This window comes from Microtus oregoni, unplaced genomic scaffold (assembly GCF_018167655.1).
Source record: "Microtus oregoni isolate MIOR12 unplaced genomic scaffold, Mior012 000109F_ref0000275, whole genome shotgun sequence".
NCBI classification, from domain to species: Eukaryota; Metazoa; Chordata; class Mammalia; order Rodentia; family Cricetidae; genus Microtus; species Microtus oregoni.
The window spans coordinates 2,869,135-2,894,983 of NW_024544727.1; the positions used below are offsets into that span (position 1 = coordinate 2,869,135).

At 45.2% G+C, this 25,849-nt stretch overlaps 1 protein-coding gene across 1 annotated transcript; it reads left to right on the top strand.

Annotated features, from left to right (window-relative positions):
- Positions 1-25,102, top strand: LOC121443557 (uncharacterized protein C1orf159-like). Its single transcript, XM_041645344.1, has 10 exons — positions 1-71; positions 10,194-10,308; positions 12,847-12,943; positions 15,054-15,129; positions 18,199-18,294; positions 18,614-18,679; positions 20,609-20,743; positions 21,032-21,057; positions 21,149-21,179; positions 22,785-25,102. Exons 3-10 carry the CDS (start codon positions 12,869-12,871, stop codon positions 22,880-22,882), a joined length of 603 nt encoding a protein of 200 aa, XP_041501278.1. The 5' UTR covers positions 1-71; positions 10,194-10,308; positions 12,847-12,868; the 3' UTR covers positions 22,883-25,102.
- The last annotated feature ends 747 nt before the right edge of the window (positions 25,103-25,849 follow it).

Consider the following 25,849-nt stretch of genomic DNA (forward strand, 5'->3'; position numbering starts at 1 on the left):
CAAGTCCCAGGGGGCGCTCGCGGGGCCTTCGCGAGGCGGCGGGTATGAAAGAGGAATCCGCCCGGTGTATGGTGAGTGAGGGCCCAGGTCTGACCGAGGTGTTGGCTGCAACGACGCGATAAAGGCCGCGGGGCTAGGGTAGCTCAGACTCCAGAAGTCGCCCAAGGCCCGGCGGGGCAGTGCCCACCCTGCCTCGCTGCCATTTTGCCAGTGATGCGGCGGCAGGGGAGGAGCCGCGAGCGGAGCGTGGTGGTTGCGCTAATGGACAGATAGAGGGAGGGGAGGTTGAGAGGGAGCGGAGCAGGACTTGGGAGCTGTGGGACTAAGTTGAGGACTTTGCTGTGCGTCCCAGTATATTACCACCTCGTTTCGGCTTTTGGGCCTTGCAGTTTCTACCCGCAGCTCTATTAGTGAATTCTCAACTTTGTAGGCCTCTTTAATTTAAAGGTATCAAACTTGGCCCTGTATTTTGTTTTTGTTGTTTTGAGACAGGGACTGACCATGTAGCCCCTGCCAGCCTCAAACTTCGGATCAGTCGGCTTCTATTGGCCCATAATCTTGTTGGTGGTGTTTCTTAGTATTACCACAGTGTACAGAAAAGGCAGAACGGAGGTCGTTTCTGTTCTAGTTTTTTAACCACCTTGGTGGTGTAGGTGGTGTGGGGAGTTGAATCTAGGGTCTCTCTCATTTTAGGCTCTTGCTGTTCAGCCCCTGCTTTTTCTCTATCATAAATCCTGCAGAAATTATTGGCTTGGCTTCCCCAGGTTGATTCAGGTCACAAGAATAGTTTGATTGTGGGTGCACTTGATAAGAACCACACAATAATTTGAGTATTTTTTTTTAACCCTGACGCTTGTAGAAGGAATATTGATCTGGATTATACAGATAGTTTCTTTTATTAATTTACATATCCTGGCCTTACTAGTCTTCCTCAATGCAACTTGAGCTCATCTTGTCCACTGGCAGCGTCTGTCACAACACCTCTCAGAACAGGCTGGCATCTGTTTTCCATGTTAATTTGGATCTATGGATCTATAGGATAACTCATTTAAAGAACACTGCTACCAGGCAGTGGTGGCACACTTAATCCCAGCAGTCAGGAGGCAGAGGCAGAGGCAGGCAAATCTCTTGAGTTCCAGGCCCCAAGACAGCCAGGGTTACTCAGAAAACCCCGCCTTGAAAAACCAAGATAATAATAATAATAGTGATGATAATGAGCGTTGCTTAGGGGCTGGAAAAATGGCTTAGTGGTTAAGAGCAAATAATTAGCAAGAAAATGTGAGTTCTACTTCCATATCCAGGTGCTCACACCACCTGTAACTTAGAGAATCCAACTCCTTCTGGCCTTCTCTGGCACCTGCATTTATGTTTGTAAATATACATACATATAATTACATAATTAAAAATAAATCTTAAACTGTGCTGGAGAGATGGTTCAGCAACTTAGAGTATTAGCGTCCTTGCAGAGGACCAAGGATGAGTTTTCAACACCTACATGGTGCCTACAACCTTCTGTAACTCCGGTTCCAGGGCATCTGGCAGCCTCTGGCCCTCTGCAGGTACCCTAACCCTAACCCTGTTCTCAAACTCAGAAACCCACCTACCTCTGTCCCCAGAGTGGGATCAAATGCCTGTACCACCACTCTTGGTAATTTTTTATTTTTGTGAGTTCACTGAGTTCAGTTAACACTGTCTGTTGGGATGTTAACTGATCTTGTTGTTGACTTGATATTGCACAAATAACCATAGTTATGGTGAGTTCATGTGTGCAATGGTTATGTCATGTCCAGAAGATAGCAATTTACATTATTCTCCACCCTCCAGCTTTCCACAGTCTTCCCTGAGCCTTAGGGAGGGGAGGGTTTGAAATAGATGTCTTATTTAGGACTGAGCAGACCTACTCACAGTTCTTTTTGCATAAATTACCTTTTTGCATACTTATTTATGTACCTTTTTATTGAGACAAGATCTCATCATGTAGACCAGGCTGGCCTTGAACTCACAGAGATCTTCCTGCCTCTGCCTCCCAAGTATGAAGATTAAAGGTGTGTGCCACTACCCCTGGCTTAAACTACCTTTTAAGGGTAGAATAGTATTTGACATTTCAATCTTTGGCATATGTCACTATGTTATGTCACGAACCCGGGCCGGATGTATTCTGTTCTTTTGACCTGGATGCCTGAGGAGGGACAGTTAGGATACCTTTTTTTCTAGTGTTACCAGGGAAAAGGGAGGTGGTGCCTAATCAACCATGGGGGAAGGGTGTAGTCAAACTTTCCTTTGAGCCACAAACTCACTGATAAAGACACAGAGACTTATTATTAATTATGAAAGCTTTGTCTATAGTTTATGCTTGTTTCTAACTAGTTCTTATAACTTAAATTAACCCATTTCTATTCATCTACATCCTGCCATGTGACTTGTGGGTGTTACCTCTCCTACACATCCTGTTTCCCCTGCATATGGCTGGTGACTCCACCTCTCTTCTTCCCAGAGTCTTCTCTGTCCCCTGAAGTCCTACCTAAACTCTTCCTGCCTAGCTATAGGCCATTCAGCTCTTTATTAAATCAATCAAAAGATGCCTTGGCAAAGACACATCTTCACAACACTTCCCCCTTTTGTCTAATAAAAAGGAATGATGTAACTCTAACACAGTAAAACTATGTATAATAATTTTCAGGTAATAATTATATTTACAAAGTCCAGTCCATTTGTATTTGGCAATTTCGAAGAAAATACTCTATTATCTATCCTATCTTGATGAATCCAAAATTTCATTCCTAAACCACTTTCTATCATAACTTGTATCACCATCCTAAAACTATCTTTTTAGACCTTAAAACATCTTTTTTAGATAAACAGTTTAAGTTTTTATGTCTCTCAACCTTACAAACCTTACACCTCTTTTGTGAGTTTCTTTTCTGAATTTAGTAACAAGGAAAACTAACTATAACTATTAGTCTTAAACCCCATCAGAGAGCTGAGAAGGATATATTACCTGAGTAAACAGGAAGTACAGAGCAAACAACTTCCAAAACTATAGAAGCAGCAGAGAAATTTGGCTGCCTGGACAGTCACCCAAGTTTCCTCTGCAACACTGGGGCAACCATCTGCAGCCTACAGGCCTAAAATATATGACAGACTTTTGCAAAGCAGGAATTCTGAAGGACTGTCCTACCTTGTCTTGGGAAAGTTTGGCAGTCACCGTTTGTGTCCTGCTTGTCCAGTTTGGACAGCATACTGTCAGCAGTCGAGGCACGAACAGTTTCTTGCCCAGTGCCTAACTTTGCCGCATTGAAAACAAACTCCATTTGGATTTTCTTTGATACCAATTATCTTCTCTGAAGTAGATTGGTGTTGCCAGGAATAGACTTGTCTCATTGTCGTGAAAAGCCTTATGTCATTATAACTTCCTAAATACCATATTTTGTAGGTCTCTTATAGGCAGAGACTGCTCACTTGTTTCCCAGCCTCCCAGACCCAAATAATAGCACAGAAACTATATTAATTACAACACCGTTTGGCCAATAACATGCATATTTCTAGTTAACTCTTACATCTTAAGTTAGCCCATTTCTAATAATCTGTGTATCACCATGAGGCTGGCTGGCATCTGGTGTCTTTCTCCTTCAGCAGCTACATGGTGTCTCCCTGACTCCACCTACTTTCTTTCTATATCTCTGTTTGGATTTCCTGCCCGTCTTTACTAAGCCGTTGGTTTAATAACCAGTGGCAATAAAACATATTCAAAGCATACAGAGGGGAATCCCACATCAGTCTTTGAAATGTTTGAAGACCACCTGTCTATCTAAAATATATGTTTGACCTTGAAAACATATCTAACATGGCCACAAATTTGATTGTTATAAATGACTACTAACCTACATTTCTTAATTATCTTAGACAGTTTCTAATAATAGCCTTTAACAACTAGAACTTTATATTACATTTAAAAATGAGCATCATAGGTTTAATACCTTAAATTAGAGTAGAAACATACATAATATATTCTAACAAAAATAGCCTTAAATTTGTATCAGTATACAAAAATCCATATGTATGTAAAATGATGGAGGAAGGTCATTGGCTAATAAAGGAACTGCCTTGGCCCATTTTATTGGTTAGAAGATAGGTGGGAGGAGTAAACAGGACAAAATGCTGGGAGGAAGAGGAGTGAGCTCAGACTCCACAGCTCTCCTCTCGGGAGCAGACGCCTCAGAGAGAGACGCCATGCCCCGCTCCCAGGCAGACACACGCCATGAAGCTCCGACCCAGGATGGACATAGGCTAGAATCTTCCCGGTAAGACCGGTGCTCACAGATTATTAGAGATGGGTTGATCGGGATATCAGAATTAGCCAGTAAGGGCTAGAGCTAAAGGGCCAAGCAGTGTTTAAATGAATACAGTTTGTGTGTTGTTATTTCGGGGCATAAGCTAGCCATGTGGGCAGCCGGGGTGCTGGGGATGCAGCCTCGCCGCTCTTATTACTACAAATGGCGCCCGACATGGTAGCAACAATTTCTTGGGTCTACTCTGCTTGCCAGAGGCAAGCAAGCGCCTCATCTAAGAGAGGCTTCCTGATTCAGCTTTAGCTGCAAAGCCTGCAGCTCATTAAGAGGTCCTGCCACAAAACACTTAAACGGTGTTGACAAAAAGCTGAACGCATGCTTTTCGGTTTTCAGCCGTAGCAGGAAAAAAGCTGCGCCGTTTAAAAATGCTGGCTTTCTGGGCTGTCCTGCCAGGGCAAACTCTGACTCTTTTACGCAGGCGGTTCGTGCGGTTTGCAAGCACAGGCTGCTGAAGCTCGCTTGCTGGCAGGGACCTTTAAATGCCATAGAGTTGTGCAGTAAACATGGCTACAACCAGTACCTCAGCCATGAGGCTGGAAAGCTAAGGAATGGACTACATCTAGCCGGCAAAGCCACGCCTTTAGTCCTACTGAGATTGCTTGGTAAATTAAAGACTCATGTGGTCAGAAAAGGAGAGATATAGAGTAAAGAGAGATTCAAAGACAAAGAAAATTTTTAAATGGTTTACAGTGTGTTAAAAATATATGCAGACTAAAAGTTGAAGTTCTTAAAGTAAAAAACAAAAAAAAAAGGAAGAGAGTTGTTGTGTGTGGTAGTACACACCTTTAATCCCAACACTTGGAAGGCAGAGGGAGATTGACCTCTGTGACTTCAAGGTGTGGTAGCACATGCCTTTAATCCCAGTGCCTAGAAGGCAGAGACAAACAGATCTCTGTGAGTTCAAGGTGTAGTAGTGTACACCTTTAATCCCGAATGCCTGGGAGGCAGAGACAGGCGGATCTCTGAGAGTTCAAAGACAGCCTGGTCTACAGAGTTACTTCAGGTCAAAGATACAGAGAACCTGTCTCAAAAAGCAAAGAGTTAAAAGTAAAAATAAACAAATTAGAGGTTAAAACAAAGCTGCACAAAGATGGAAAATACACAGAGACTTTTGATACTGTATGCTATTATGCTCTCTTTGAATTGTTTGAATGCTGAGGAAGGAGCAACAGCTGCTAAAAGATATTTGTTTATAAATGCTGATGAACTAATCCAACATAGATATTTTGATGCCTTGACATTGAAATTTGGATCTAAGGACATGATGCTTTGGAAAGGAGTTTCTTATTTTGTTTTCACAGAGGACCAGACCCTGTGGATTTCTTCTATCCCAATTTGGTATGATAGACCACGACCTCCCGAAAAGTTGCTGTGAACATTCTCAGAAAATTGCTTTGCTCAACTGCCAACTGAGATGAAACTAGCACACAGGTTATACCATGAAAAACCTAATTAATGATGCCCCCATTCAGCAGGAAGCAGTTTGGAGAGAAATAACTTCGCCCATATTCCCAAATATTGTTTATAAATGTTCTTTTACATTTAAAGGGGGATATGATATAGATATGAATAATTTGCATTAGTATAGATTTTGCTTTATTGATAGCGATTTAAGGTCAATTTTGTTATATGTATATGTATTTCTGATATTGATTAAGGTATTGTGATTGTGTAGTTCATTTAAAAATGTAATGTATATAGGTAGTTAATAGATAATCGTAATAGTCAAGTTTGTAGTCATGTTAGTTAATATTTTCTAGATGTGCGTAGATATATTTTAGATAGACATTCTTCATGTCTTTCAAAGATTACAGAATAGGACATTTAATGTTTTAATAACTGAGGACTTTTCATGACAATGAGACACTCTGCTCCTGGCAGCACCAATCTACTTCAAGAGGAAGATGGGCATCGAAGAGGATCCTTATGGGCGAGAAAATGTTCTTACCTGGACTATTGCAAAAACTGGACACAGAGAACCCACAGAGAGAGGACTACTAAACTTGCCTAAAGGTGAGATGGTGTTTCGGGGTTCCTGATTCATGAAAGAGTCTGCGAGACATTCTGCAGGACACAACAGATAGTGACTGAACTGACTTTGAATTTTCCTGCTTTATTGAAATGTCTGCTGGATACCATGGGCCTGAAGGCTGAAGATGGATGCCCCAACGGTACAGAGGAACTTTGGGTGACTGTCCAGGCAGCGAGATGTCTCTGTCATTTCTAGAGTTTTAAAAGTTGCTTTTTTCTTGTTTCCTTAGGTAGTATTGTATCTTTCTGGAGTCTTTGATGGAGTTAAGAATAGTTAGTTATAGTTTTCCTTAGTTATGATAAAGATTGTTGTAACTTTTACTTGATAACTGTTTTGTTATATGTAATTTTGCTATGTTAAAGTTAAAGCCTTTTTTTTTGTTTAAACAGAAAAAGGGGAAATGATGGAGGAAGGTCATTGGCTAATAAAGGAACTGCCTTGGCCCATTTTATTGGTTAGAAGATAGGTGGGAGGAGTAAACAGGACAGAATGCTGGGAGGAAGAGGAAGTGAGCTCAGACTCCACAGCTCTCCTCTCGGGAGCAGACGCCTCATAGAGAGACGCCATGCCCCGCTCCCAGGCAGACACACGCCATGAAGCTCCGACCCAGGATGGACATAGGCTAGAATCTTCCCGGTAAGACCGGTGCCCACAGATTATTAGAGATGGGTTGATCGGGATATCAGAATTAGCCAGTAAGGGCTAGAGCTAAAAGGGCCAAGCAGTGTTTAAATGAATACAGTATGTGTGTTGTTATTTCGGGTAAAGCTAGCCGTGCGGGCGGCTGGGGTGCTGGGGACGCAGCCCCGCCACCCCTATTACAACAGTAAAATTTTTGAGTTTGAAAGTAGATTCAATAATCTACTCTTTTATCCTATCATTTTTATATCTCCCTTTTTTCTCTTCAGAAAGAGAGTTCTGAATCTATTATCCTTCATTTGTTTGGGTTTTTTTTTTCTGACTTGACCAATAATAATTTGTAACCAATCCCCCTAAACAATAACAGACATCCATAACCCACCAAATGACCACAAATGACCCACTCCATTTTGGGCCAAGCAATGATTTAATTGATACAGTTTCTGTGTTGTTATTTTGAGGCTGAGCAGCAGGGGACAAGCGGTCTTCCTTCAACACCATTTCTTGGGAATGTGGGCGTCAGGTTCTCTAGACTGCTTCCTGTTTTCTGGGGGTGATGGCATCTCTAGGGGACCCTTAGAAAATTAGGATAACTGCCAAATCCTGGGAAAGCTAGCCGTATTACTTTTCTTTTAGTCTCTGTGAGATGAGAAAAGGCAGAGCTTCTCTGAAGTCTTACCTGGAGTAGTCTGAGGCTGGACCATCTCAGCTGGCAGCTTCCAAGTTGTTCTGGGTGTAGGTTTTTGAGGAAACTTTTACTGAGGCATTCTGAGAGGCTGGATCATTGGGCTACTTGTCTTCATATCTGACTGATCCTTTTGTTCTGAAAACATATAAGCATTTAAAGGTAGCATACATATCTACATTAACACAGGTATGGAATGTGTGGTGTGCACACATCAGCTAAAGATGATTTTTATGTTTGAACAGGTAAAAGACATCAGTCAACTTTATAAGTCCATTTGGACTGTATAACCAGACTGTTATGAGGACTCTGTAGCCAACAGGATTTATCATGTCTCGCCCAGTTTCAGAGGGATCAGCATATATGTCACCTGTCCTGTAGTCTTTTTTGACCTTTCCCTCATGTCTGTAGCCAAGATCCTCAGGAGGTCACCCCAGTCAAATCTGATCTCTGTTAACTTGGAAGAGAACCATAACTTCTTGTTTCCTGTCCTGGAACTTGGCTCCATACACCAGGCTGGCCTTGAACTCACAGGAATCTGCCTACCTTTGCCTCACCACCTGCTTCTACAGAACTCAAGACAGTCTTAAAATATATAGGTTGGTTTAATTTAGCAGTCTTTTCCACAATCCAGTGTCTCTCAGCAGCAGCTATTATCTGTTCATTGAAGTTCAAAAATGAGGTGGAGGATTAAAGAAGACGGTGTGGACTGCTGGCCTTCATAGCCTCTCGGCACGTATATACACCACATACAACAGGAAAGAATAAGTACCAATGAAATCCTCAGCTAAAGGCGCCACCAGGCCTCACAAAGCTGAGTTTAGTTCTCAGGACCCACATAGTGAAAGATGAGAACTGACTCCCACAAGTTTCCTCTGACTTCCATGATGCCATAGCAAGTATATATATGCACATATGAAAATAACCAAAATTTAAAATTATGTACAGAACTACTGAGCTAATGGGATGGCTCAGTAGGTGAAGGGTCTTACAGCTAAGGCTGCCAACCTGAATTTGATCTCTGGAACCCACATGGTGAAAGAAGAGAAGTGACTGTTGTTTTCTGGTTTCCACATGCATGCTGTAGGTTGTGTTTTATGGCCTGTGTGTATACCTGTGCATACACACGCATACACGCACACACAAAGTGAATAAATAAGTACATGTTAAACAACTACCCAACTACCGTGTCTTAGTAATTGGAAGACAATACAATTAAAACAGATGTGAAAAGATACTTCAGTGGTGACTTTTGACATGTGACATGAAAAGATGCAAACCATGACTGGGCAGGGAAATGCTGATAATGAGATACCACTATGTGCCCACCAATATCAAATATTGGTGAGGATACAAAGCCTTTGATTCTTCTGCTCTGCTTGTGGGAAAGTAAAGAGGGACCACTATATGGAAAAAAGTTTGACAGATTAAACACACCTCTGATCCAATACAAATTCCTTGTTTTTACCTATGAGAAATAGAAATACAGGTTCACATAGTGTGTGCTCAAGGACCTGTGATTTCCAGAATAATAGGAATAGCTAGGAACCTGTCAGCAGGTGATAGGTGAAGGAAATGAGGTATAGCCACATAACAATAACATCGTAATGCACAGAACACACAGAGCACATTGCATCTAAAGATTCTTGGTGCTGAATGAAAGGAACCAGTATGTTCTATTTTTATGAAATTATAGACGACAAGGCCAGCTTGACTGCCTAGGACTGAAGGTTGTAGGGGGCTCACGGAAGGCTTTGATAATGGGGGGGGTGTGTGGTGTAGTGATGGCCTCATAGGGTTTCCAGAACTCACTGACTTGTTTACTTTAAATGGATGTTATTTATTGTGTGCAAATTATGCTTCAATTGACCAAGCAGCAAATGCCAGTGTTAATTGAATGTTGGACTTTGGCATCTTTCTACTTGACCTGGGTCTAGGGAATGCTTGTCTCACAATGAGCAGATGGAGTTTTCTTCCAGGACAGAGAAATACGGCCTTTGGTGAGCAAACCTTAAATTCACAGAAAAGTTGACATTTGATTGCATCCTGTAGTTGAGAATATGATATGAATATGTCTCTAAGAAGATTTCACACCTTAGAGAAGTTAAGTCAAGCCCAGAATGTATTTTGAAACTCAGCGTGAAGTACTGAAACAAAAGCATATACTAATAATGAGTGCCAGAAAGGCTCAGGATCAGGCTTCACAGGTGACTCCTGCAGGCCTAAGCACTACCTCTCCCCCCTATAATGTGATCATTTTCTCGATAGTCCCGGCTTAAATCCAGTATAAAGTGAATTATTGTACAGGCTCCCACTTTCCCTCCTGATAGGATTGGGGCCTATGTCATCCTGAACCTTCATCCCCATGGGTCATGTAACCCACATGATCCCTTCCTAGGTCTCAAGTGGGGTTTCCTACTGACTCTAGGCCAAAGAGTGTAGGTCCTCATTTTTAACCTCAAACTGAAGCTTCCCTGTGTTTTCTCAGAGAGTCTACCTGGAAGTGAAGCTCCGGCTACTCTTGTACCAGAACTGGAGATGCCCAGCTTGCCTGCCATTTCAGTGCTGCAGTGGCCTCTGCTAAGTAAAACGTCTGCATAGAGGTAACACACATATTTATTTATTTTTGTTGTTGCTGTTACTTGAGACAGGACCTCATGGTATCTCAGACTGGTCTTGAATTTACTATGTAGCTATACTGCTTTTGGTCCTCTTGTCTCCAGCTCCTCGGTGTTTGGATCACAGGAGCATGGCGTCTCTCTCAGGCGTCTGCTCCTGAGAGGAAAGCGGTCAAGTCTCTGAGCTCACTTCTTCTTCCTCCCAGCATTTTGTTCTGTTTACTCCTCCCACCTATCCTCTAACCAATAAAATGGGCCAGGGCAGTTCCTTTATTAGCCAATGACCTTCCTCCATCAGTCCCATCACACCTGTTATTGCCACTCTTGCAAGTGCTTTACCAGCTGAGATACATCCTTAGTCTCTTAAGAGATAATGATTTTTCTTTAAAGATTTTTTTTTTCATTTTATGTGTTTGGACGTTTTGCCTTCATGTGTATCTATGCTCCACATGCATACAGTGCCCTCAGAGGCCAGAAGAGGATGTCAGACCCCCTGGAATTGGAGTTACAGACAGCTGCCATGTGGGTGATAGAAATTGAACCCAGGTTCTCTGGAAATGCAGCCAGTATCTCTCCAGGCCTGGTTTTGTTTTTTGAGATAGGGTCTCACTGTGTAGTTCTGGTTGACCTGGAACTCACTAGGTAGACCAAATTGTCCTCAAACTCACAAGAAATCTGCCACACTTAGCTAACTTTCTTTTGTTTTTTAAGAGGTAATCCTTACGGCAAAAAATATTCTTCAAATCTTATTTTGGACTTTGATTGATTTGATTGATTTACAAGTACCACTTTATGGGTTAACATAAGTTTGTTATAAAGGGGATTTCAGGGAGAGGCTTCGTGGTTAAGCAAAGGACCCAGGTTGGGTTTCTAACAATCACATGCCAGTTCACAATTGTCTATAACTCCAGTTTCAGGGATCTGATATCTCTGCAGGCATCAAGCACACATGTGATGTGCATGTATACATATAGTTAAAACACTCATATACATAAAATAATATTTGAAAAATTAAAAGGAATGGGGATGTAGCTCGGTTGATAGACTGCTTACCTAGTGTACACAAAGCCTTGGGTTTAGTCCCCAGCCAATGTTGCCCATCTGTAATCACACCCCTCTGTGGTAGAGGCACGAGGAGATGAGAGAGATGGAGAGGTGGCTCAGCAGTTAAGAGCACTGACCTGTGTTCTATTCCCGGCACCCACATGGCAGCTTATAACTGTAACTGTTATAATCTGTAACTCTAGTTCCAGTAGATCTGATGTCCTTTTCTGACTCTGCAGGTGTCAGGCATGTTCTTGGTAGGCAGATAAACACACATGCATAATTTTTTTTCAAGTTTTTTAGAGAAAAAAGGTAGTATTGATACAGATCGAGTTCAAAGTCAATCAGGATACCAGAAACCCTTATTCCCAAAACAGGAAAAAGTTATTAAGAACTGTGCACATGATATTGCCTCAAGGCTCTGTGGTATGTTTTCCTCTATATTAAAAATAAGACATAATAAGCACTAAGTTGGCAGTTTTCAGGCACCAGGTGTTCTAAGGTTTAAATCTCGTTGCAATATTTTTCTCCTTTTTCTACTCTGGATCCTTCCTCTTGTTATTACTCTTAGTATTTTTTGTTCGGTTGGTTTTTGTTTTTTTGAGACAGGGTTTCTCAGTGTATTCCTGGCTGTCTGGAACTGAGAGATTCACCTGCCTCTACCTCCTGAATGCTCAGATTAAAGGTGCATGCCACCATCCCTGGCTTGTGACTATATACATTTTTAAGTTTGGGTATTACTCTGGACCATGACTTTATATCCTCTTGTTTCCCCAAGTTCAGAAAGGTGGAACACTGTATCACTGAAAATTCCCAATGAACCCATGTCCACCCCAATCCCCAGCCACACACAAGGAAACCGAATCTTGTTAGTAGTGCTTAAGATGTGATTAGGGCTTCACTAGGGCAGTGATGCATGGTGGGAAATCTTGCTTTCAGAATCCTGACAGCAGGGGGCTGGAGAGATGGCTCAGAGGTTAAGAGCATTGCCTGCTCTTCCAAAGATCCTGAGTTCAATTCCCAGCAACCACATGGTGGCTCACAAACATCTGTAATGGGGTCTTCTGGCCTGCAGGCATACACACTGACAGAATATTGTATACATAATAAATAAATAAATATTAAAAAAAAGAATCCTGACAGCATATCACTGGAAGGAATACCAGGTCATCCATCTCAATCAAGGCTCTGCCCACCTGCCTTGATTCCTGAGTTTTAAGCCTTAAGACTATAGCAGTGTACAACTGTGAGCTCTTCATAGTCCTAGCTATGCTAACAACTGATCCCCAGGTAGAGAGGAGCTGATGTCTGCAGTTCTCACCCTGGAGGAGTAGGTAAGGGTGCTTTGACTGCATCACTGCGTCCCTGAAAGGCTGCCCTGCTCTTTCCATTAAAGCCCTTCCATTGCGCGGTTATCTCCCTCTTAGTTCCACCCACCCTTACCAGCACCTCCTCCCTGAGCCCTGTTCTGTCTTACAGGTCTCCCTGTCAGCTTCCCAGCATGACCCTGCAGTGTCTCATGCTCTTGGCTGGCCTCCTGATGGGAGGATGCATGAGCAAGTCCACAGAAAGCAAGGTAGGTGATCCCGTGCCCCATGGCAAGTTGAAGCCTCCTCAGAGGCAATAGATTCTCATCCCATAAAAACATCGGTCTTTGAACTTCGGGTTCACTGATGTTAGCCTGACCCTGGTAGAATCCCGTTGGAGTCCACTGCTAGTGTTGGAATGACTATACTGCCCATCACCTGTTGTGTTATGACTTCTAGAAGTTTCTCTGCCATACCTACCTATTGCTATAGCTGACCTAGAGTCTCTGCAGAGCCACCCTCCAGAGCTACCTGCTCAGCTGTTGCTCGCTCAGGAGCTAATGACTGGTAGGCACGCATTGTCAGGCATCCTGGCTCCCACCAGAAGTAGTCAAACAAAGACAGTCACACTCCAGTGGGCTGAGCTTTGGTATCTGCCATTATTCTCTCCAAGCCAGGCAAGATGGGGTGATGTATGGGGAATCCCTTACTAACTTGGCCACGGGTAATGAAAGATTAGAAAGTAAAACTAAGTCACTAGAGCCAGGCATTGGTATCTCACACCTTTAACCCCAGGATTTGGGAGATGGAGGCAGATGAATCTCTGTGAGTTCCAGGCCACCCTGGGCTACACAAGACCAATGCAGAAACAAATCCAGGTGTCCCAGTACTAGGGAGTCACACGCCTTTAATCCCAGCACTAGAGGGGAATATAAGACAGGAGGAGACAGAGGCTCAGGGCTCATTCTGCAGTCGCCCAGCCTTGGTAGAAGTGAGACTTCACTCGTGGCTTGGCAGTTTTGCTTTTCTAATCTTCATCTTGAACCCCAATATCTGTTGTAGATTTTTATTCATCATGTTATATCCTGTTATCCTTTAGACACTCCTGTTAACTAAATTCAGATCACAGGAAAACCCACAAACTTGTAATCCTATCCCACAGGAGACTGAGGCAGTACAGTTGTGAGGGTTTTTTTTTTTAATTATTTTTATTATGTATACATACATCTATGCCAGAAGAGGGCACCAGACCTCATTACAGATGGTTATGAGCCATCATGTGGTTGCTGGGAATTGAACTCAGGACCTCTGGAAGAAAAGCCAGTGTTCTTAACCTCTGAGCCATCTCTCCAGCCCCGAGGGTTTTTTTTTATTTATGTTTTTGAGGCAAGGTTTCTCTGTGTAGCCCTGGCTGTTCTGGAACTCTTTCTGTAGACCAGTACTTGATAGGCAGAGACAAGTGATATCTATAAGTTTCAGGCCATCCTGGCCTACACAGGGAGTTCCAGGCCAGCCAAAGCTACATAATGAAACCCTGTCTCAAAGCAAAAATAATAAATAAAATTTAGAAATTAAAAATAGAGAAAAGGCAAACATAATATAACTTTTAAATTTCTTGCGTGTTTCTATAAAGAAATAAGGGCACCTATATATTTATGTTAGGGTTTAAGGAAGAGGGATATTTCTAAGGAAGTGTTATTGGACAGAAGGTCACTAACTAGGGATCTAGCTAGGCTGCTGTTCAGATTCTTGTCCCTACCCTTTCACTATAAGGAGGGCAGTACTCTGTCAGGGCCTTATGAGATAGCCAAAAGACTTCCTTTGAGCTCTCTCCAGTGTCAAAAGTATTCTAGTTTAGGGCAGTTTGTTCTGTGCCACACCATGCCAGGCTGTCTGAGGCCCAGGCCCCAGGCCAATTCACATGAATTCATCATTAGGTCTTACCCTTCCTGGCCTTTGGGAGACTGGGTAGTTGGTGTTGGTCACACCTAGCCAGATTCTAGCCTTATATTTGATAGCTTATTCAGTCACCAGATATTCACTGGTCACAGGCTCTGCACAGTGGGAGAAGGACCTGTTGGATGGTGACTCATGCGCTGTGACAGGCGTGGAGTCTAGGTGTTTGTAGAAAAATCCAAGTCTGCCCAGTAACTTCCAGGTTTGGTCTCCATGTTGAGGGCTGGAATCTTCCCTGTGCTCTTTCAACACAGGCTGCAGTAGGAGTGGGGTAGAAGTACTCACTTGCTAAAGGGATGTCACTTGCCCCTAGAGAGTTTAGGAGCTATGGGTAGCGAGAAAGCTAAGACCTGCTATGACCAGTGCTGTTCTTGGCATGAGCGAGGCACTCACCAACCTGTCTCACTAATGTCTCTCCTCTAGGCCCAGCAACCCGAGTGTTGTATGGATGTGGTAGACTTCAATGCTACTTGCCCGGGCACAGGCCTATGTGGCCCAGGTAAGCGTCATTGTTACAAGTAAATAGCAGACTAATCACCACCCAATCATCCTTCCTCAGTGTCTCAAGACAGCTGAGGGAATGGAGGAACTTGGGCAGCACAGGCTGTGGCGTTGCTCAAACGAGGCCTCCCTGGATTTCCTTCTTGAGCAACCTAACCACACCCTTGTCTGGTATAGGCAGGACCCTGTGGGGACTGCTCTATGAAGGGCTGAGGCACAGGGAGAGAGAGGTTCAGAGGAGGAGGCACAGGGTTCAGAATAAAACTAAGCCAGGATAGCACTTTCAGGACTTAAAAGCTCTGGAGGTACCCCCCCCCCGCCTTTTTAAGATTTATTTATTTTTATTTTATGTGTGAATGTTTGCCTTTAGGTGTGCATGTGCACCACATGCACACCTGGTACCCTCGGGGGCCAGAAGAGGGCATCAGATCTTTATGGAACCAAATCCAGGTCTTCTTCAAGAAAAAAGGGCACTTAACTGCTGGGTCGTCTCACCAGCACGTCGTGGGGAATCTTGACTCTGGGATATCTAGCAATGTTTGGAGGCGTTTTTGTCCATCACAGCTGCAAATGAATTGAAGCTTCTAGCATCTGGAGATGAGGCCAGGGTGCTGTTCACGAGCCTCAGAGCACAGGATGACCCCACCACAGAGGGTAGTCCATCCCCAGTATCAGCATGGCAAAGGTCAGGTCCCTGTCCCACAAAAAGTTCCTGGAGGCTAGGAAGGCAGTGCCTCCTGGAGGCAGCTAACAGAGGTTGGGGCTGGTGAGAGAAGGCAAATAGGGGCCTCTGGGAGAGGAAGACCCAAGTAAGATGATGTCAGGGCCACCCACTGTCTTTGCCTGTCCTGAGGCAAGAAATGATTGTGATGAAAAGTTTGTCAGTCTTGAGGGGGGTGACTAGATTGACTCAGCTGTCACTTGATTTGTCAAGAGGTACTCCTTGGTGCCTGTCTACACTCAAGACTACATAAACCCAGAGAGACTGCTCAGAAAAGCAAGTACCCTAAAACATTGACAGGTTTGTGGAAGGAGGACACGGACAAGATGTTGAGATTAGAGGGGAGATGAGGACCAAGGATGAGTGTAGTAACAAGGGAAGGAAGGTGTTGTTCTGTGGTGAGCAGAGAAAATCTGAGGATGCCGTCTTAGGATTTCTGTTGCTGTGAAGAGACACTGACCACAGCAACTCTTTTAAAGGAAAACATTTAATTGGGGCTGACTTACAGTTTCAGAGGTCTAGTTGATTATCATGAGGGTCATGGCAGCATATAAGCAGACATGGTGCTGGAGAAACTACTGAGAGTTCTACATCTTAATCTGCAGGCAGCAGGAAGTGAACCGTGTGTGCCACACTGGGGGTAACTTGAACATAGGAGACCTCAAAGCCCACTCTTTTTCCAACAAGGTCACACCTACTCTAACAAAGCCACACTTTCTAATAGTACCATTTCCTATGGGAGCCATTTTCTTGCAAACCAACGCAGATGCCAAACAGCCTTCATCAGCCTTCTAACCTAAAGTTCTGGAAGTTGAACTTTTCTGGATTCCTTCACATTAACAGGAGAGCCTGGGACCAGGCGTCTCATGGGGCTACAAATTGCCCAGAGATGGCTCAGTGGGTGCAGGCTACTATGCTAAGGTAATGCTAGTCACAGAGGGGCTGGAATAAGGTGGCTCTGGGCACAGGTAGAGGGATGGAGATAACTAAGTTTGTGTGGGAAGACATAGGAAGCCCCATAGGCCTTCAGGGCTCCACATGACTTTCTGGTCACCCTCTTTCTGTGCATGTAATTGAACAACCCAGCATTAGCCCACAATAGAGTCAGTTATATCTCAACACAGGAAAGTAGTAAAGGATGATTCTGGGGAGAATCTCACTCTTTTTGTTTTGTTTTGTTTTGTTTTGAGACAAGTTCTCCCTATGTAGTCTTGTTGGCCTGGATCTCCTAGAGATCCACCTGCCTTTGTCTCCCAAGAGCTGGAATTGAAGACATGCACCACTATACATGTTGAGAATCTTACTCTTGGTGCTGGGTTTTGTATTGAGGACCCCATGTTCCTTAGTCTTGCCTTTAGTAGACATACATGCCTCTCCTGAGATCTACTTATGTATTAAATTGATAAGAGGAATAAAGTTAGGCCACTTTAGGAGACCTGTTCCTCATCTTATGATTCCATGTTTGAGCAGGAATCTTCCACCCAAGTAGAGCTGAGCATTTGGACTTTGTTCCTGTGTGATTTTCTTTGCCCACAGCATTGGTAGAATTGGAATGGGCTAATATCCTTCTTAGACCGTTTGTCCATTGCTGTTGATACTATCTCTGCCACCACAGAAAGGCTTCTGTCTCATCACAACCCATCTGTTCAGATCAGACATTATAACCTTCATTATTAAGGTCCAGTGACCCATGGTTTAGCTCTGCATGCTGCCCAATATCAAGCTGTGTCTTCTAGTACCCCATCAACATTGGTGGGCCGTGTCTGCTCATCTTCTGTGTTGGGGATGTTAGAAGTAAAGGTATAAAATGGCCTTCAGGACGCCCTGTCAGAGGAGAAACAGCTGTCCACAAATCACTGGCCAGTACAGGCTAGGTCACTCTTGGAATGAAGGTGTAGCTTTGGTCAGTGCCAATCTTGGACAGACATTTGGATAGACATCTCCTGCTACAGAGACCCTGGGAAATAGCACAGGGACAACAAACAAGCCCTTGTGCCCCCGTCCCAATGTAGAGGCCCAAGTGAGGGCGCACTGCGGTATGTTGGCAGTATCCTGTGTATATATCCTGGAGGAAATGGTTCTGGTGGGTAAGACTGGACCTTAACCTGATACCTATTCATTTTAGCTAAGTACTTTGAATAGTCTCCTGAGGCATCCAGAAAAGAAATGAATTTGGTTGAAAACTCTATGCTTTCTGTTGAATTTATTTCTTTTTCTGGAATTGGAGCCTGTGCCTACAGATTTCCACATCATGTTAATGTTCTTGAGTTGAAAATTACCAGTTCATAATACAGAAAAGCTTACAGAAGACAGTGAGATGACCTTGACTTACTTTGACTGGTACAGGTTGCTACAGGCACTGGAATGCAGATGGGAGTGCTAGCTGTGTCCGCTGCTGGAACGGGACCCTCCCGAAATACAATGGCTCTGAGTGCAGAATTCGTATGTCTTCTCCAAGCTATCTACCCCAGTTCCCCCATACTTCACAAGGGTCCTCATGTCCTATTTGGGGAGAAACCAAGGGAACCACTGTACTTGTCCTCTCCAACGGCGGTACCCACCTCGCCCAGGAATGTTGTCTGTTAGTGAGCAGCCCCTTGGATCCCTCCCTGAGTGTTCTGTTCACTGAGGACAGCTGTGGGTGAGACCCACTCCCTACTTTCTCATCTCTAACCTCAGCTGTCCCTTTCGGACTATGTGTGAGGCCTCAGTAGGGTTCCTGGCATGGCCCAGGCCTCCCCTCAATTCTGCTCTCCCATAGTTACTGGCCGGGGCATGCAGTTTCCTATGAACAGAAGCTCAGGGACACCTGGACAGCCACATTTTGGTAAGTCTTTTAATTCATAAATCCAGAACTGTGCCTCTGATTAGGACCTGGGACTGGGGATGGGGCCCATCATTAATCAGAGCTGATATTGGTACCAGTGCCCTAGGAATTGCATTGCCCATCCCATCTTGCTCTTATAGGATGTAGGCCACTGACGAGATTGCAAACACACAGATCATGCCTCCTGATCTGTTTTCAAGGAAGGGATAAGCCCTATTTACCTGATGCCTGTATCTCCAGAGTCCTCAAGCCCACCTTAAATGAAGGCCTGGGGAGTAAGGGGTGGAAGAATATGTCTGAAGTATCAGTGTGGCCAGGCAAGCAAGAGAGGGGACTGGGGTGGTGCTGGTAAAGAGAATACGCCCAAGGCAGAGGAGCCCCATAGGTTAGGAAGCTGGACCGAGCTCCAGTTCAAGTCTGCCTCTTCTTAGGTAACACAGTCATTTTAGGGACATATCACTCTGACCCTCATCCTTCAACAGTGCTGGATCTTAGGCTTGGAGTCCTATTCTGAGAGGGCTCAGTTCTTCCTATGGGCCTTAGAACCCATCTCTCCTCTCAACCAGAAATTGCACTTGAAGTCAGTGACACAGAACAATGGTGTTTAGGGTAGAGGTGGTATCGCCACATCTATTGCACAATGCTAATGAGTCAGAGGAAGGTCCATGGGGTCTGTCTCAGTAAGAAAGAGACTTCCCAGGAGATCTTGTCTGTTTCTAAGCAATAGTGGAGAATATGCCTGAACTGGCCTTCCCCTGTAATCAGATTGATGACTACCTTAAGAATCATAGAACCTTCATCCAGCAACTGATGGAAGCAGATGCAGAGATCCACAGCTAAGCACTGGGCCAAGCTTTTGGAGACCAGTCCAAGAGAGGATAATATGAACAAAGGGGTCAAGACCATGATGGGGACACCCATAGAAACAGCTGACCGAGCTAGTGGGAGCTCAATGACTCTGGACTGACAGTGGGGGAACCTGCATAGGACTGAGCTAGGCCCTCTGTGTGTGTGGTTGGGGCAGCCTTTATGGTCACTGGCAGCAGGACCAGGATTTATCCCTACTGCTTGAACTGGCTTTTTGTAGCCCATTCTTTTTTGAGGGATACCTTGCTCAGCCTAAATATGGAGGGGAGGGCCTTGGTCCTGCCTCAAAATAATGTATCAGACTTTGTTGCCTCCCCATGGGAAGCCTTACTCTCTCTGAAGAGTGGATGGCAGGTGCAGTGGGGAGAAGGTGGGGGATTAGGAGGAGGGGAAGGAATGGGAGTGGAATAGATATGTAAAATGAGAAAAGATTATTTTTAAAAATAAATTAATTTTTAAAAACTAAAAAAAAAAAAAAAAAAGAAAGATACTTACCAAGGCCAGGCCATGGTGGTACACCCCTTGAATCCTAGCACTTGGGAAGCAGAGGCAGGAGAATTTCTGTGAGTTCAAGGCCAGCCTGTTCTACAAAGCAAGTTCCAGGACAGCTAGGACTGTCACACACAGAAATGCTATCTCAAAAACAAACAAAAAGAAAGATATTTGCCATAGTTGGCAGTTACACCGATCTGTGAATAACCCCTAGCATGTCCTGACCCCAAACAAATGGAGCTGAGCAGGAGGCAACTACATGTATCCAAACTGAGCTGCAGCAGAAGTACCTGCTGCCAAGGCTGGAGGCTGGGGCCAGTCTAATGGAGAGAGCACAGGAATGAGCCTGGTCCAGGAGAGAATGGGCACTGTGATGTCCCTTGTCCTGTGGCGAGGTGTGTTGGGCTTGTGGAGGAGTGCAGAGCCCTTGCTCTGACATGTGGCTGGTCCCTAGTCGGGGCTCAAGTATGTTTGGGGAATGGTGGGCCCCAGGGGTTAAGCAAGGAACACTGTACTGGTATTCATCCCCCAAGACCCAGGTTCTCCTGGCAGCTGTTGGTTTGCCTGCAGGGGGTCCTCATGTGGCAGCCTCCCTCTTCCTGGGGACACTCTTCATCAGCACAGGCCTCATCCTCTCTGTGGCTGGGTTCTTCTACCTCAAGCGCTCCAGTAAACTTCCTGAGGTTTTCTACAGGAGAGACAGAGGTACTTCCTCCTGTGACTGAGTTTCCACTTGCCTAGCCTCAGGGGAACTGTCCAGAGCCTGTCCCCACTCAGGACATAGGTAGGTGATCCCCAGCAGATACAGAGCAGGCACAGGGACTCCACAGAGTGCCTCTGGACGCTCTTATAGAGAACATGAGGGTGGGCCCTGCTGCATAAGAGCTTCTAGGGTAAGAAATGGTGAGCAGCTGTCCAGGCTCCCGGTGCTCAGGGCACGCAGAGCTGCGGCAGCTGCTGGGCAGCAGAGTGACATGTTGTTTTCTTCCCCAGCCCCTGTCCTGCAGCCTGGTGAAACAGTAAGTAACCTACTCTACTAGGCTGAGCGACCTGGGCTATTTGTACCTGTGTCAGGCCATTCAAGTCTCACTTTGCCTTTCTCTTTTCAAGGCTGCGATGGTCCCCCTGCCACAGTCTTCAGGTACTGGCTGCAGCTTGTTAAGGGTGTTGGGTGGAAGGGTCTTACTGTGGACCAGTCTTCAAAGCCTGTTGTATAGTTTTTATCCCCAGATATCCCTTTCTGGGACCTGACCTGCCTTCACACTTTCTATGTAGACTGTTCCATAAGTCAGGGACAAGGACAGGTGCTCAGCAGGCATTACTCCTCTTTTTTCCCATCAACACACATGGTTTCCATGTGGCCTCCCTTCCTCAGCACAGGGCCAGGTTCCCTGCTTCATCCATAGTCATGTCTAAGTCTAGCTCTGCTTGAGAGCTGCAAGGAATATGTCAGTTCCTGAGCCTTTTCCTGCCAGGCCTGTGCAGTTATGATCCACTGTGTGGGAGATGCTGTGAGCATAGATAGGGTTAGAATTCACTGGGCAGGAGATGCCGTGAGCACAGGTAGGTTGAGTGCAGTTATGATCTACTGTGTAGGAGATGCCGTGAGCACAGGTAGGTTGAGTGCAGTTATGATCTACTGTGTAGGAGATGCCGTGAGCACAGGTAGGTTGAGTGCAGTTATAATCCACTGTGCAGGAGATGCCGTGAGCACAGGTAGGTTGAGTGCAGTTATAATCCACTGTGCAGGAGTTGCCGTAAGCACAGATAGGGTTATAATCCACTGTGCAGGAGATGCCGTGAGCATAGGTAGGTTGAGTGCAGTTATAATCCACTGTGCAGGAGTTGCCGTAAGCACAGATAGGGTTATAATCCACTGTGCAGGAGGTGCCGCGAGCACAGGTAGGTTGAGTGCAGTTATAATCCACTGTGGAGGAGATGCCGCGAGCACAGGTAGGTTGACTGACCATAGTTGCACAGCTCTAAGCCCCAGAGCAGACTCATTGTCTTCACTGTCACTGCTCCACAGTGGAGAACCAGTGAGTGTTTCTCTCTTTTGAAGATAAAGTAGTTCCTTGATGAAGCCAGACCTACCTTGTTCCAATTAGTACCTGTCTCAAGTTTTCCAATACAGCCTTGTCCCTGAGTACTTTACAGGTGTTGCCAGTGACCTGCACTACCACACAGCAAAAGACACACACTAGCCACTTCAAGAAAAGTGTGTCCCTGGTGGATAGGGAGTCCTTCATGTCTCATTCCTGGTGTCTCATACCTCCTGTGGCTTTGCTCATCCATGTTTCTTTCTCCCTCTCAGGAGGATAATAGTCATGGGATTCAAAGCCTATTCTAATAGAATCACATCTGCACAGACCTTTTTTCAAGTTAGGGTTATGTTCATAAACTTCAAAACTCGGGTGAGCCTGTCTTTAGAGAGTGCCATCCAACTCCCTGTAGAGCAATAATGCAGATACAGTCTGTGCTTCTGTCTTAAGGAATAGCTGGGCTCTGATCTAGGCCCAGGTACCAGGGTGTGGAGTTCTGGGGTCTTGATAGGAAACAGCTGAGCTCATGGGGGCCTCCGTCAGAAGACACTACCATTGCACAAGGGAGCCTAGTAGGCATCACTCCCTTGCTAGAATAAACTCCGTACATGGGCTTTGTGCTCTGTGACTGTTGACTATGCTCCTGAGAGCCTATAGTTCTGGCAAAGATCTGAACTTTACCTATTTTTCTAACCCCATTTCAGTGAGAAAGCCAAGATACATCAGGCGTGAGCAGCACCCAGACAAGAACAGGGATCCTTCTGCCTTCTCCACAGTGGAGGCCCACATCAGCAACGTCTGACCCAGAGGTCAACTAAGACTTCACAGCACAGCATTGGAGACCCAAGGTTCCCCTTCAGTGAACTCAACACACAAAGGGCCTGGGGCTTAAGATAGGCCAGCGTTGGCTCCCAGGGACAGATATGTACAGTTGCTAGGGAGAGCTAACCTCTATGTAATGAGATCTTCTGTCCCACCCTTACTACGTGGTTTAACAGGAGTAACCATCTGTGAGACGTGAGGACTCAAGAACAAGTCATAAAGAGTCTGGGTCCCTCAGGAGTCACAGCAAAGTTCCAGCATCTGTAACAGCTTCAACACAGGCCGATCCAAATGGTCAAAACATCTGGAGGCCACCCAGTGGAGCCCATGTTAGACAGTACTCTCTCCATCACCATCAAGCTAAGAAGAATGAAACCAAGGTCCAGAGAGTGGAGAAAACAACCTGGAAACTGGTACCAGAGATAGGTTGCTTCAGCGTTGGCCTGATAATTTATCTGCTAACCTCTGAGGCATATGTTTCTGAGAGTTGCAGAATTGAATGTCCTGGGTTTCCTGATTCTAGGGACCAGCAGAACCTAGTCTCCCAGGGACAGACTCCAAACCTTTCAGGCAGAATACTCAAAATGTTTACCCACGAGGCCCCCATATCTGGCCACCTGCAGGTCATTTGTGTCGCTGGGCTTGTTGAGAGCATGCTGGCCAGCGGTCCTGTCTTTGCTCCTGTGGCTGGTAGCATTAGCCATATGCTCCTGTGGAAGAAGGTGCCCTGTTAACCAATGCCACCTCCCTCTATGGCCCAAGGATGTCTAACATCTTCACCATCTGGCCCACATCTGATCTTATTAACAGGGATGTGAGCTTACTTTCCCAGACTTGAACCAGTGGCTAAGGTAGCAGCAGTGATTTAAAGTTGGACCAATTAAACTAGACTAGATATTCTCTTCTCTAGCCTTACTATCCAGGGGTTGGTCATCTATTCAATGTGTGTGGGACACCTGCCCCATTGCCATATTCAGGGGACAGAACCAGGAAGGCAAAGAGAACCCCTTCAGCAGGGTCCAGGACCTGCCACCTGTTACCTGTTGGGACAGGCAATACAGCAATCCATCCCCACATGTGGCCTTGGCCTGTTCTACATGTTCGGGACACTGTCTTGTATGAGGTGACTACCCCGCTCCTTAGGACTTGAGATAGAAGGTGCCAATCGATGGCCCTTCAGAGAGAACTACAGATGCAGCTGGATGTGGTGGCAAACACCATTAATCCTAGCACTTGGGAGGAAGAGGCAAGTGAATTTTTGAGTTCAAGGCCAGCCCGGTCTACAAAGCAAGTTCCAGGATAATCAGGGTTATACAGAGAAACCCTGTCTCAAACAAAAATCCAGGAAAAAAAAAAAAAGACTACAAATACATCACTAGGCTTTGTGGGGGGCACCCTTTGGGAAAATAGGACTCTGTGCTGGCCACCCGAGTCCAGCTCAGTGGTTCCACTCAAAGCCAGTGCGTAGATGTGGAAATGTCTGTCTGCTGACTAGTAGAGGAACTAAAGAGTGCAGAATGAGACCAGTAGTATCTAGACGTCCTGCCTATGGTTGTTTGAATAAGAATGCCTCCCATGGACTTAAATACTTAAATGCTTAGTCTTTAGGGAGAGGCACTACTTGAGAGGGATTAGGAAGTGTGAGTTTGCTGGAGGAGGTGTGTCACTGGGGGTGGGCTTTGGGTTTCAAAAGCTCTACAGGTCCAGTGACTTTCTCTTCCTGCTGCTGCCTGTGGACCTGGATGTAGAACTCTCAACTTCTTCTCCAGCACCATGTCTGTCTGTGTGTTGCCACGCTGATAATGGACTAAACCTTTGAAACAAGTCCTAATTAAATCCTTTATATGAGTTGCTGAGGTCATAGTGTCACACTCAGACACTGCCCTTGCTTTGTGACTTCTGTGGCTATCTTTATGCACTGGTTAGAGGGCTGTGGCCCAAGACATCTGCAGAAACCTGAAATGATCATCCCTCTACCCTTGGCTGTATTTCAGAAAAGTGTGGGGAGTAAGATCCTGTCGGGCTAAGGTGTAGGTTTCCAGACCTAGATCCTTTGTTCTGAAACCAAAGAACTTGCCCTGGGGAAGGGTGTGAAATAGTATAAGCAACAAGATGGAGTCTCACCCAGCATCCTTTTTTGTTTTGTTTTGGTTTGGCTTGGTTTTTTTTGTTGTTGTTGTTTTTTAGCAGCTTGATACCCTGGGCCTAAAGCAAGGTTGGGTGCTTTAGCCTAGGGTTCTCCCGAAGGATTTCTAATGAGAATTGGAAAGAGATGTTGGCAGCAACCACGAAAGGCAGCAATGAGAAAGTGGCTGCCAGTCTGGCTCCCTGGTGCCACAGATAGGTCTTTGGAGACCTTGTCTTCACTGCTGGAGATACAGAAGGACACCATTGGTCAGGCTGCCTTATGTCTAAACAGACCAGGTCTACATGCAGCCCTAAAAGATGGGGCAAAATGCCAAACCAAATGGCACCCCCTACCCCAGAGTCTGCCTGTTCCATCTCAGCACCAATTCCACCTACTTGTGGGGAAACCAGTTTCTACTCAGCAGCTGAGGTCTTAGGAGGAATTCTGGCCATAGGGAAGCCAGTACCAAGTGAGAATATGCAGCCAACCTCTGATATCTCTTGTTTGGAAAACAGCAGAATGGTTAGCAGAGATGAGGGGTGGGCCTAAGACTGAGAACCTAAAAGAAAAAGTCCTAGTCTTAAAAGACCTCGCACCCTAGCCATATCTTGTTTCCCAACAGTGTATCAGGGACTTGCAGCCAAGTCGGTAGCTGTGGTGGTGAGGACTGTTATCAGGGTAGGTTTAGGGTACTACTGAGAAGCTATGACCACTTTGGTACAAGGATGGGGTCAATAAGAGCCTCTCCTAGAGAGGGAACCCCTAGGGCTGTGGGGCCCAGAGTGAGAAGATAGGATATAAGGTTAACCTTATGGGCAC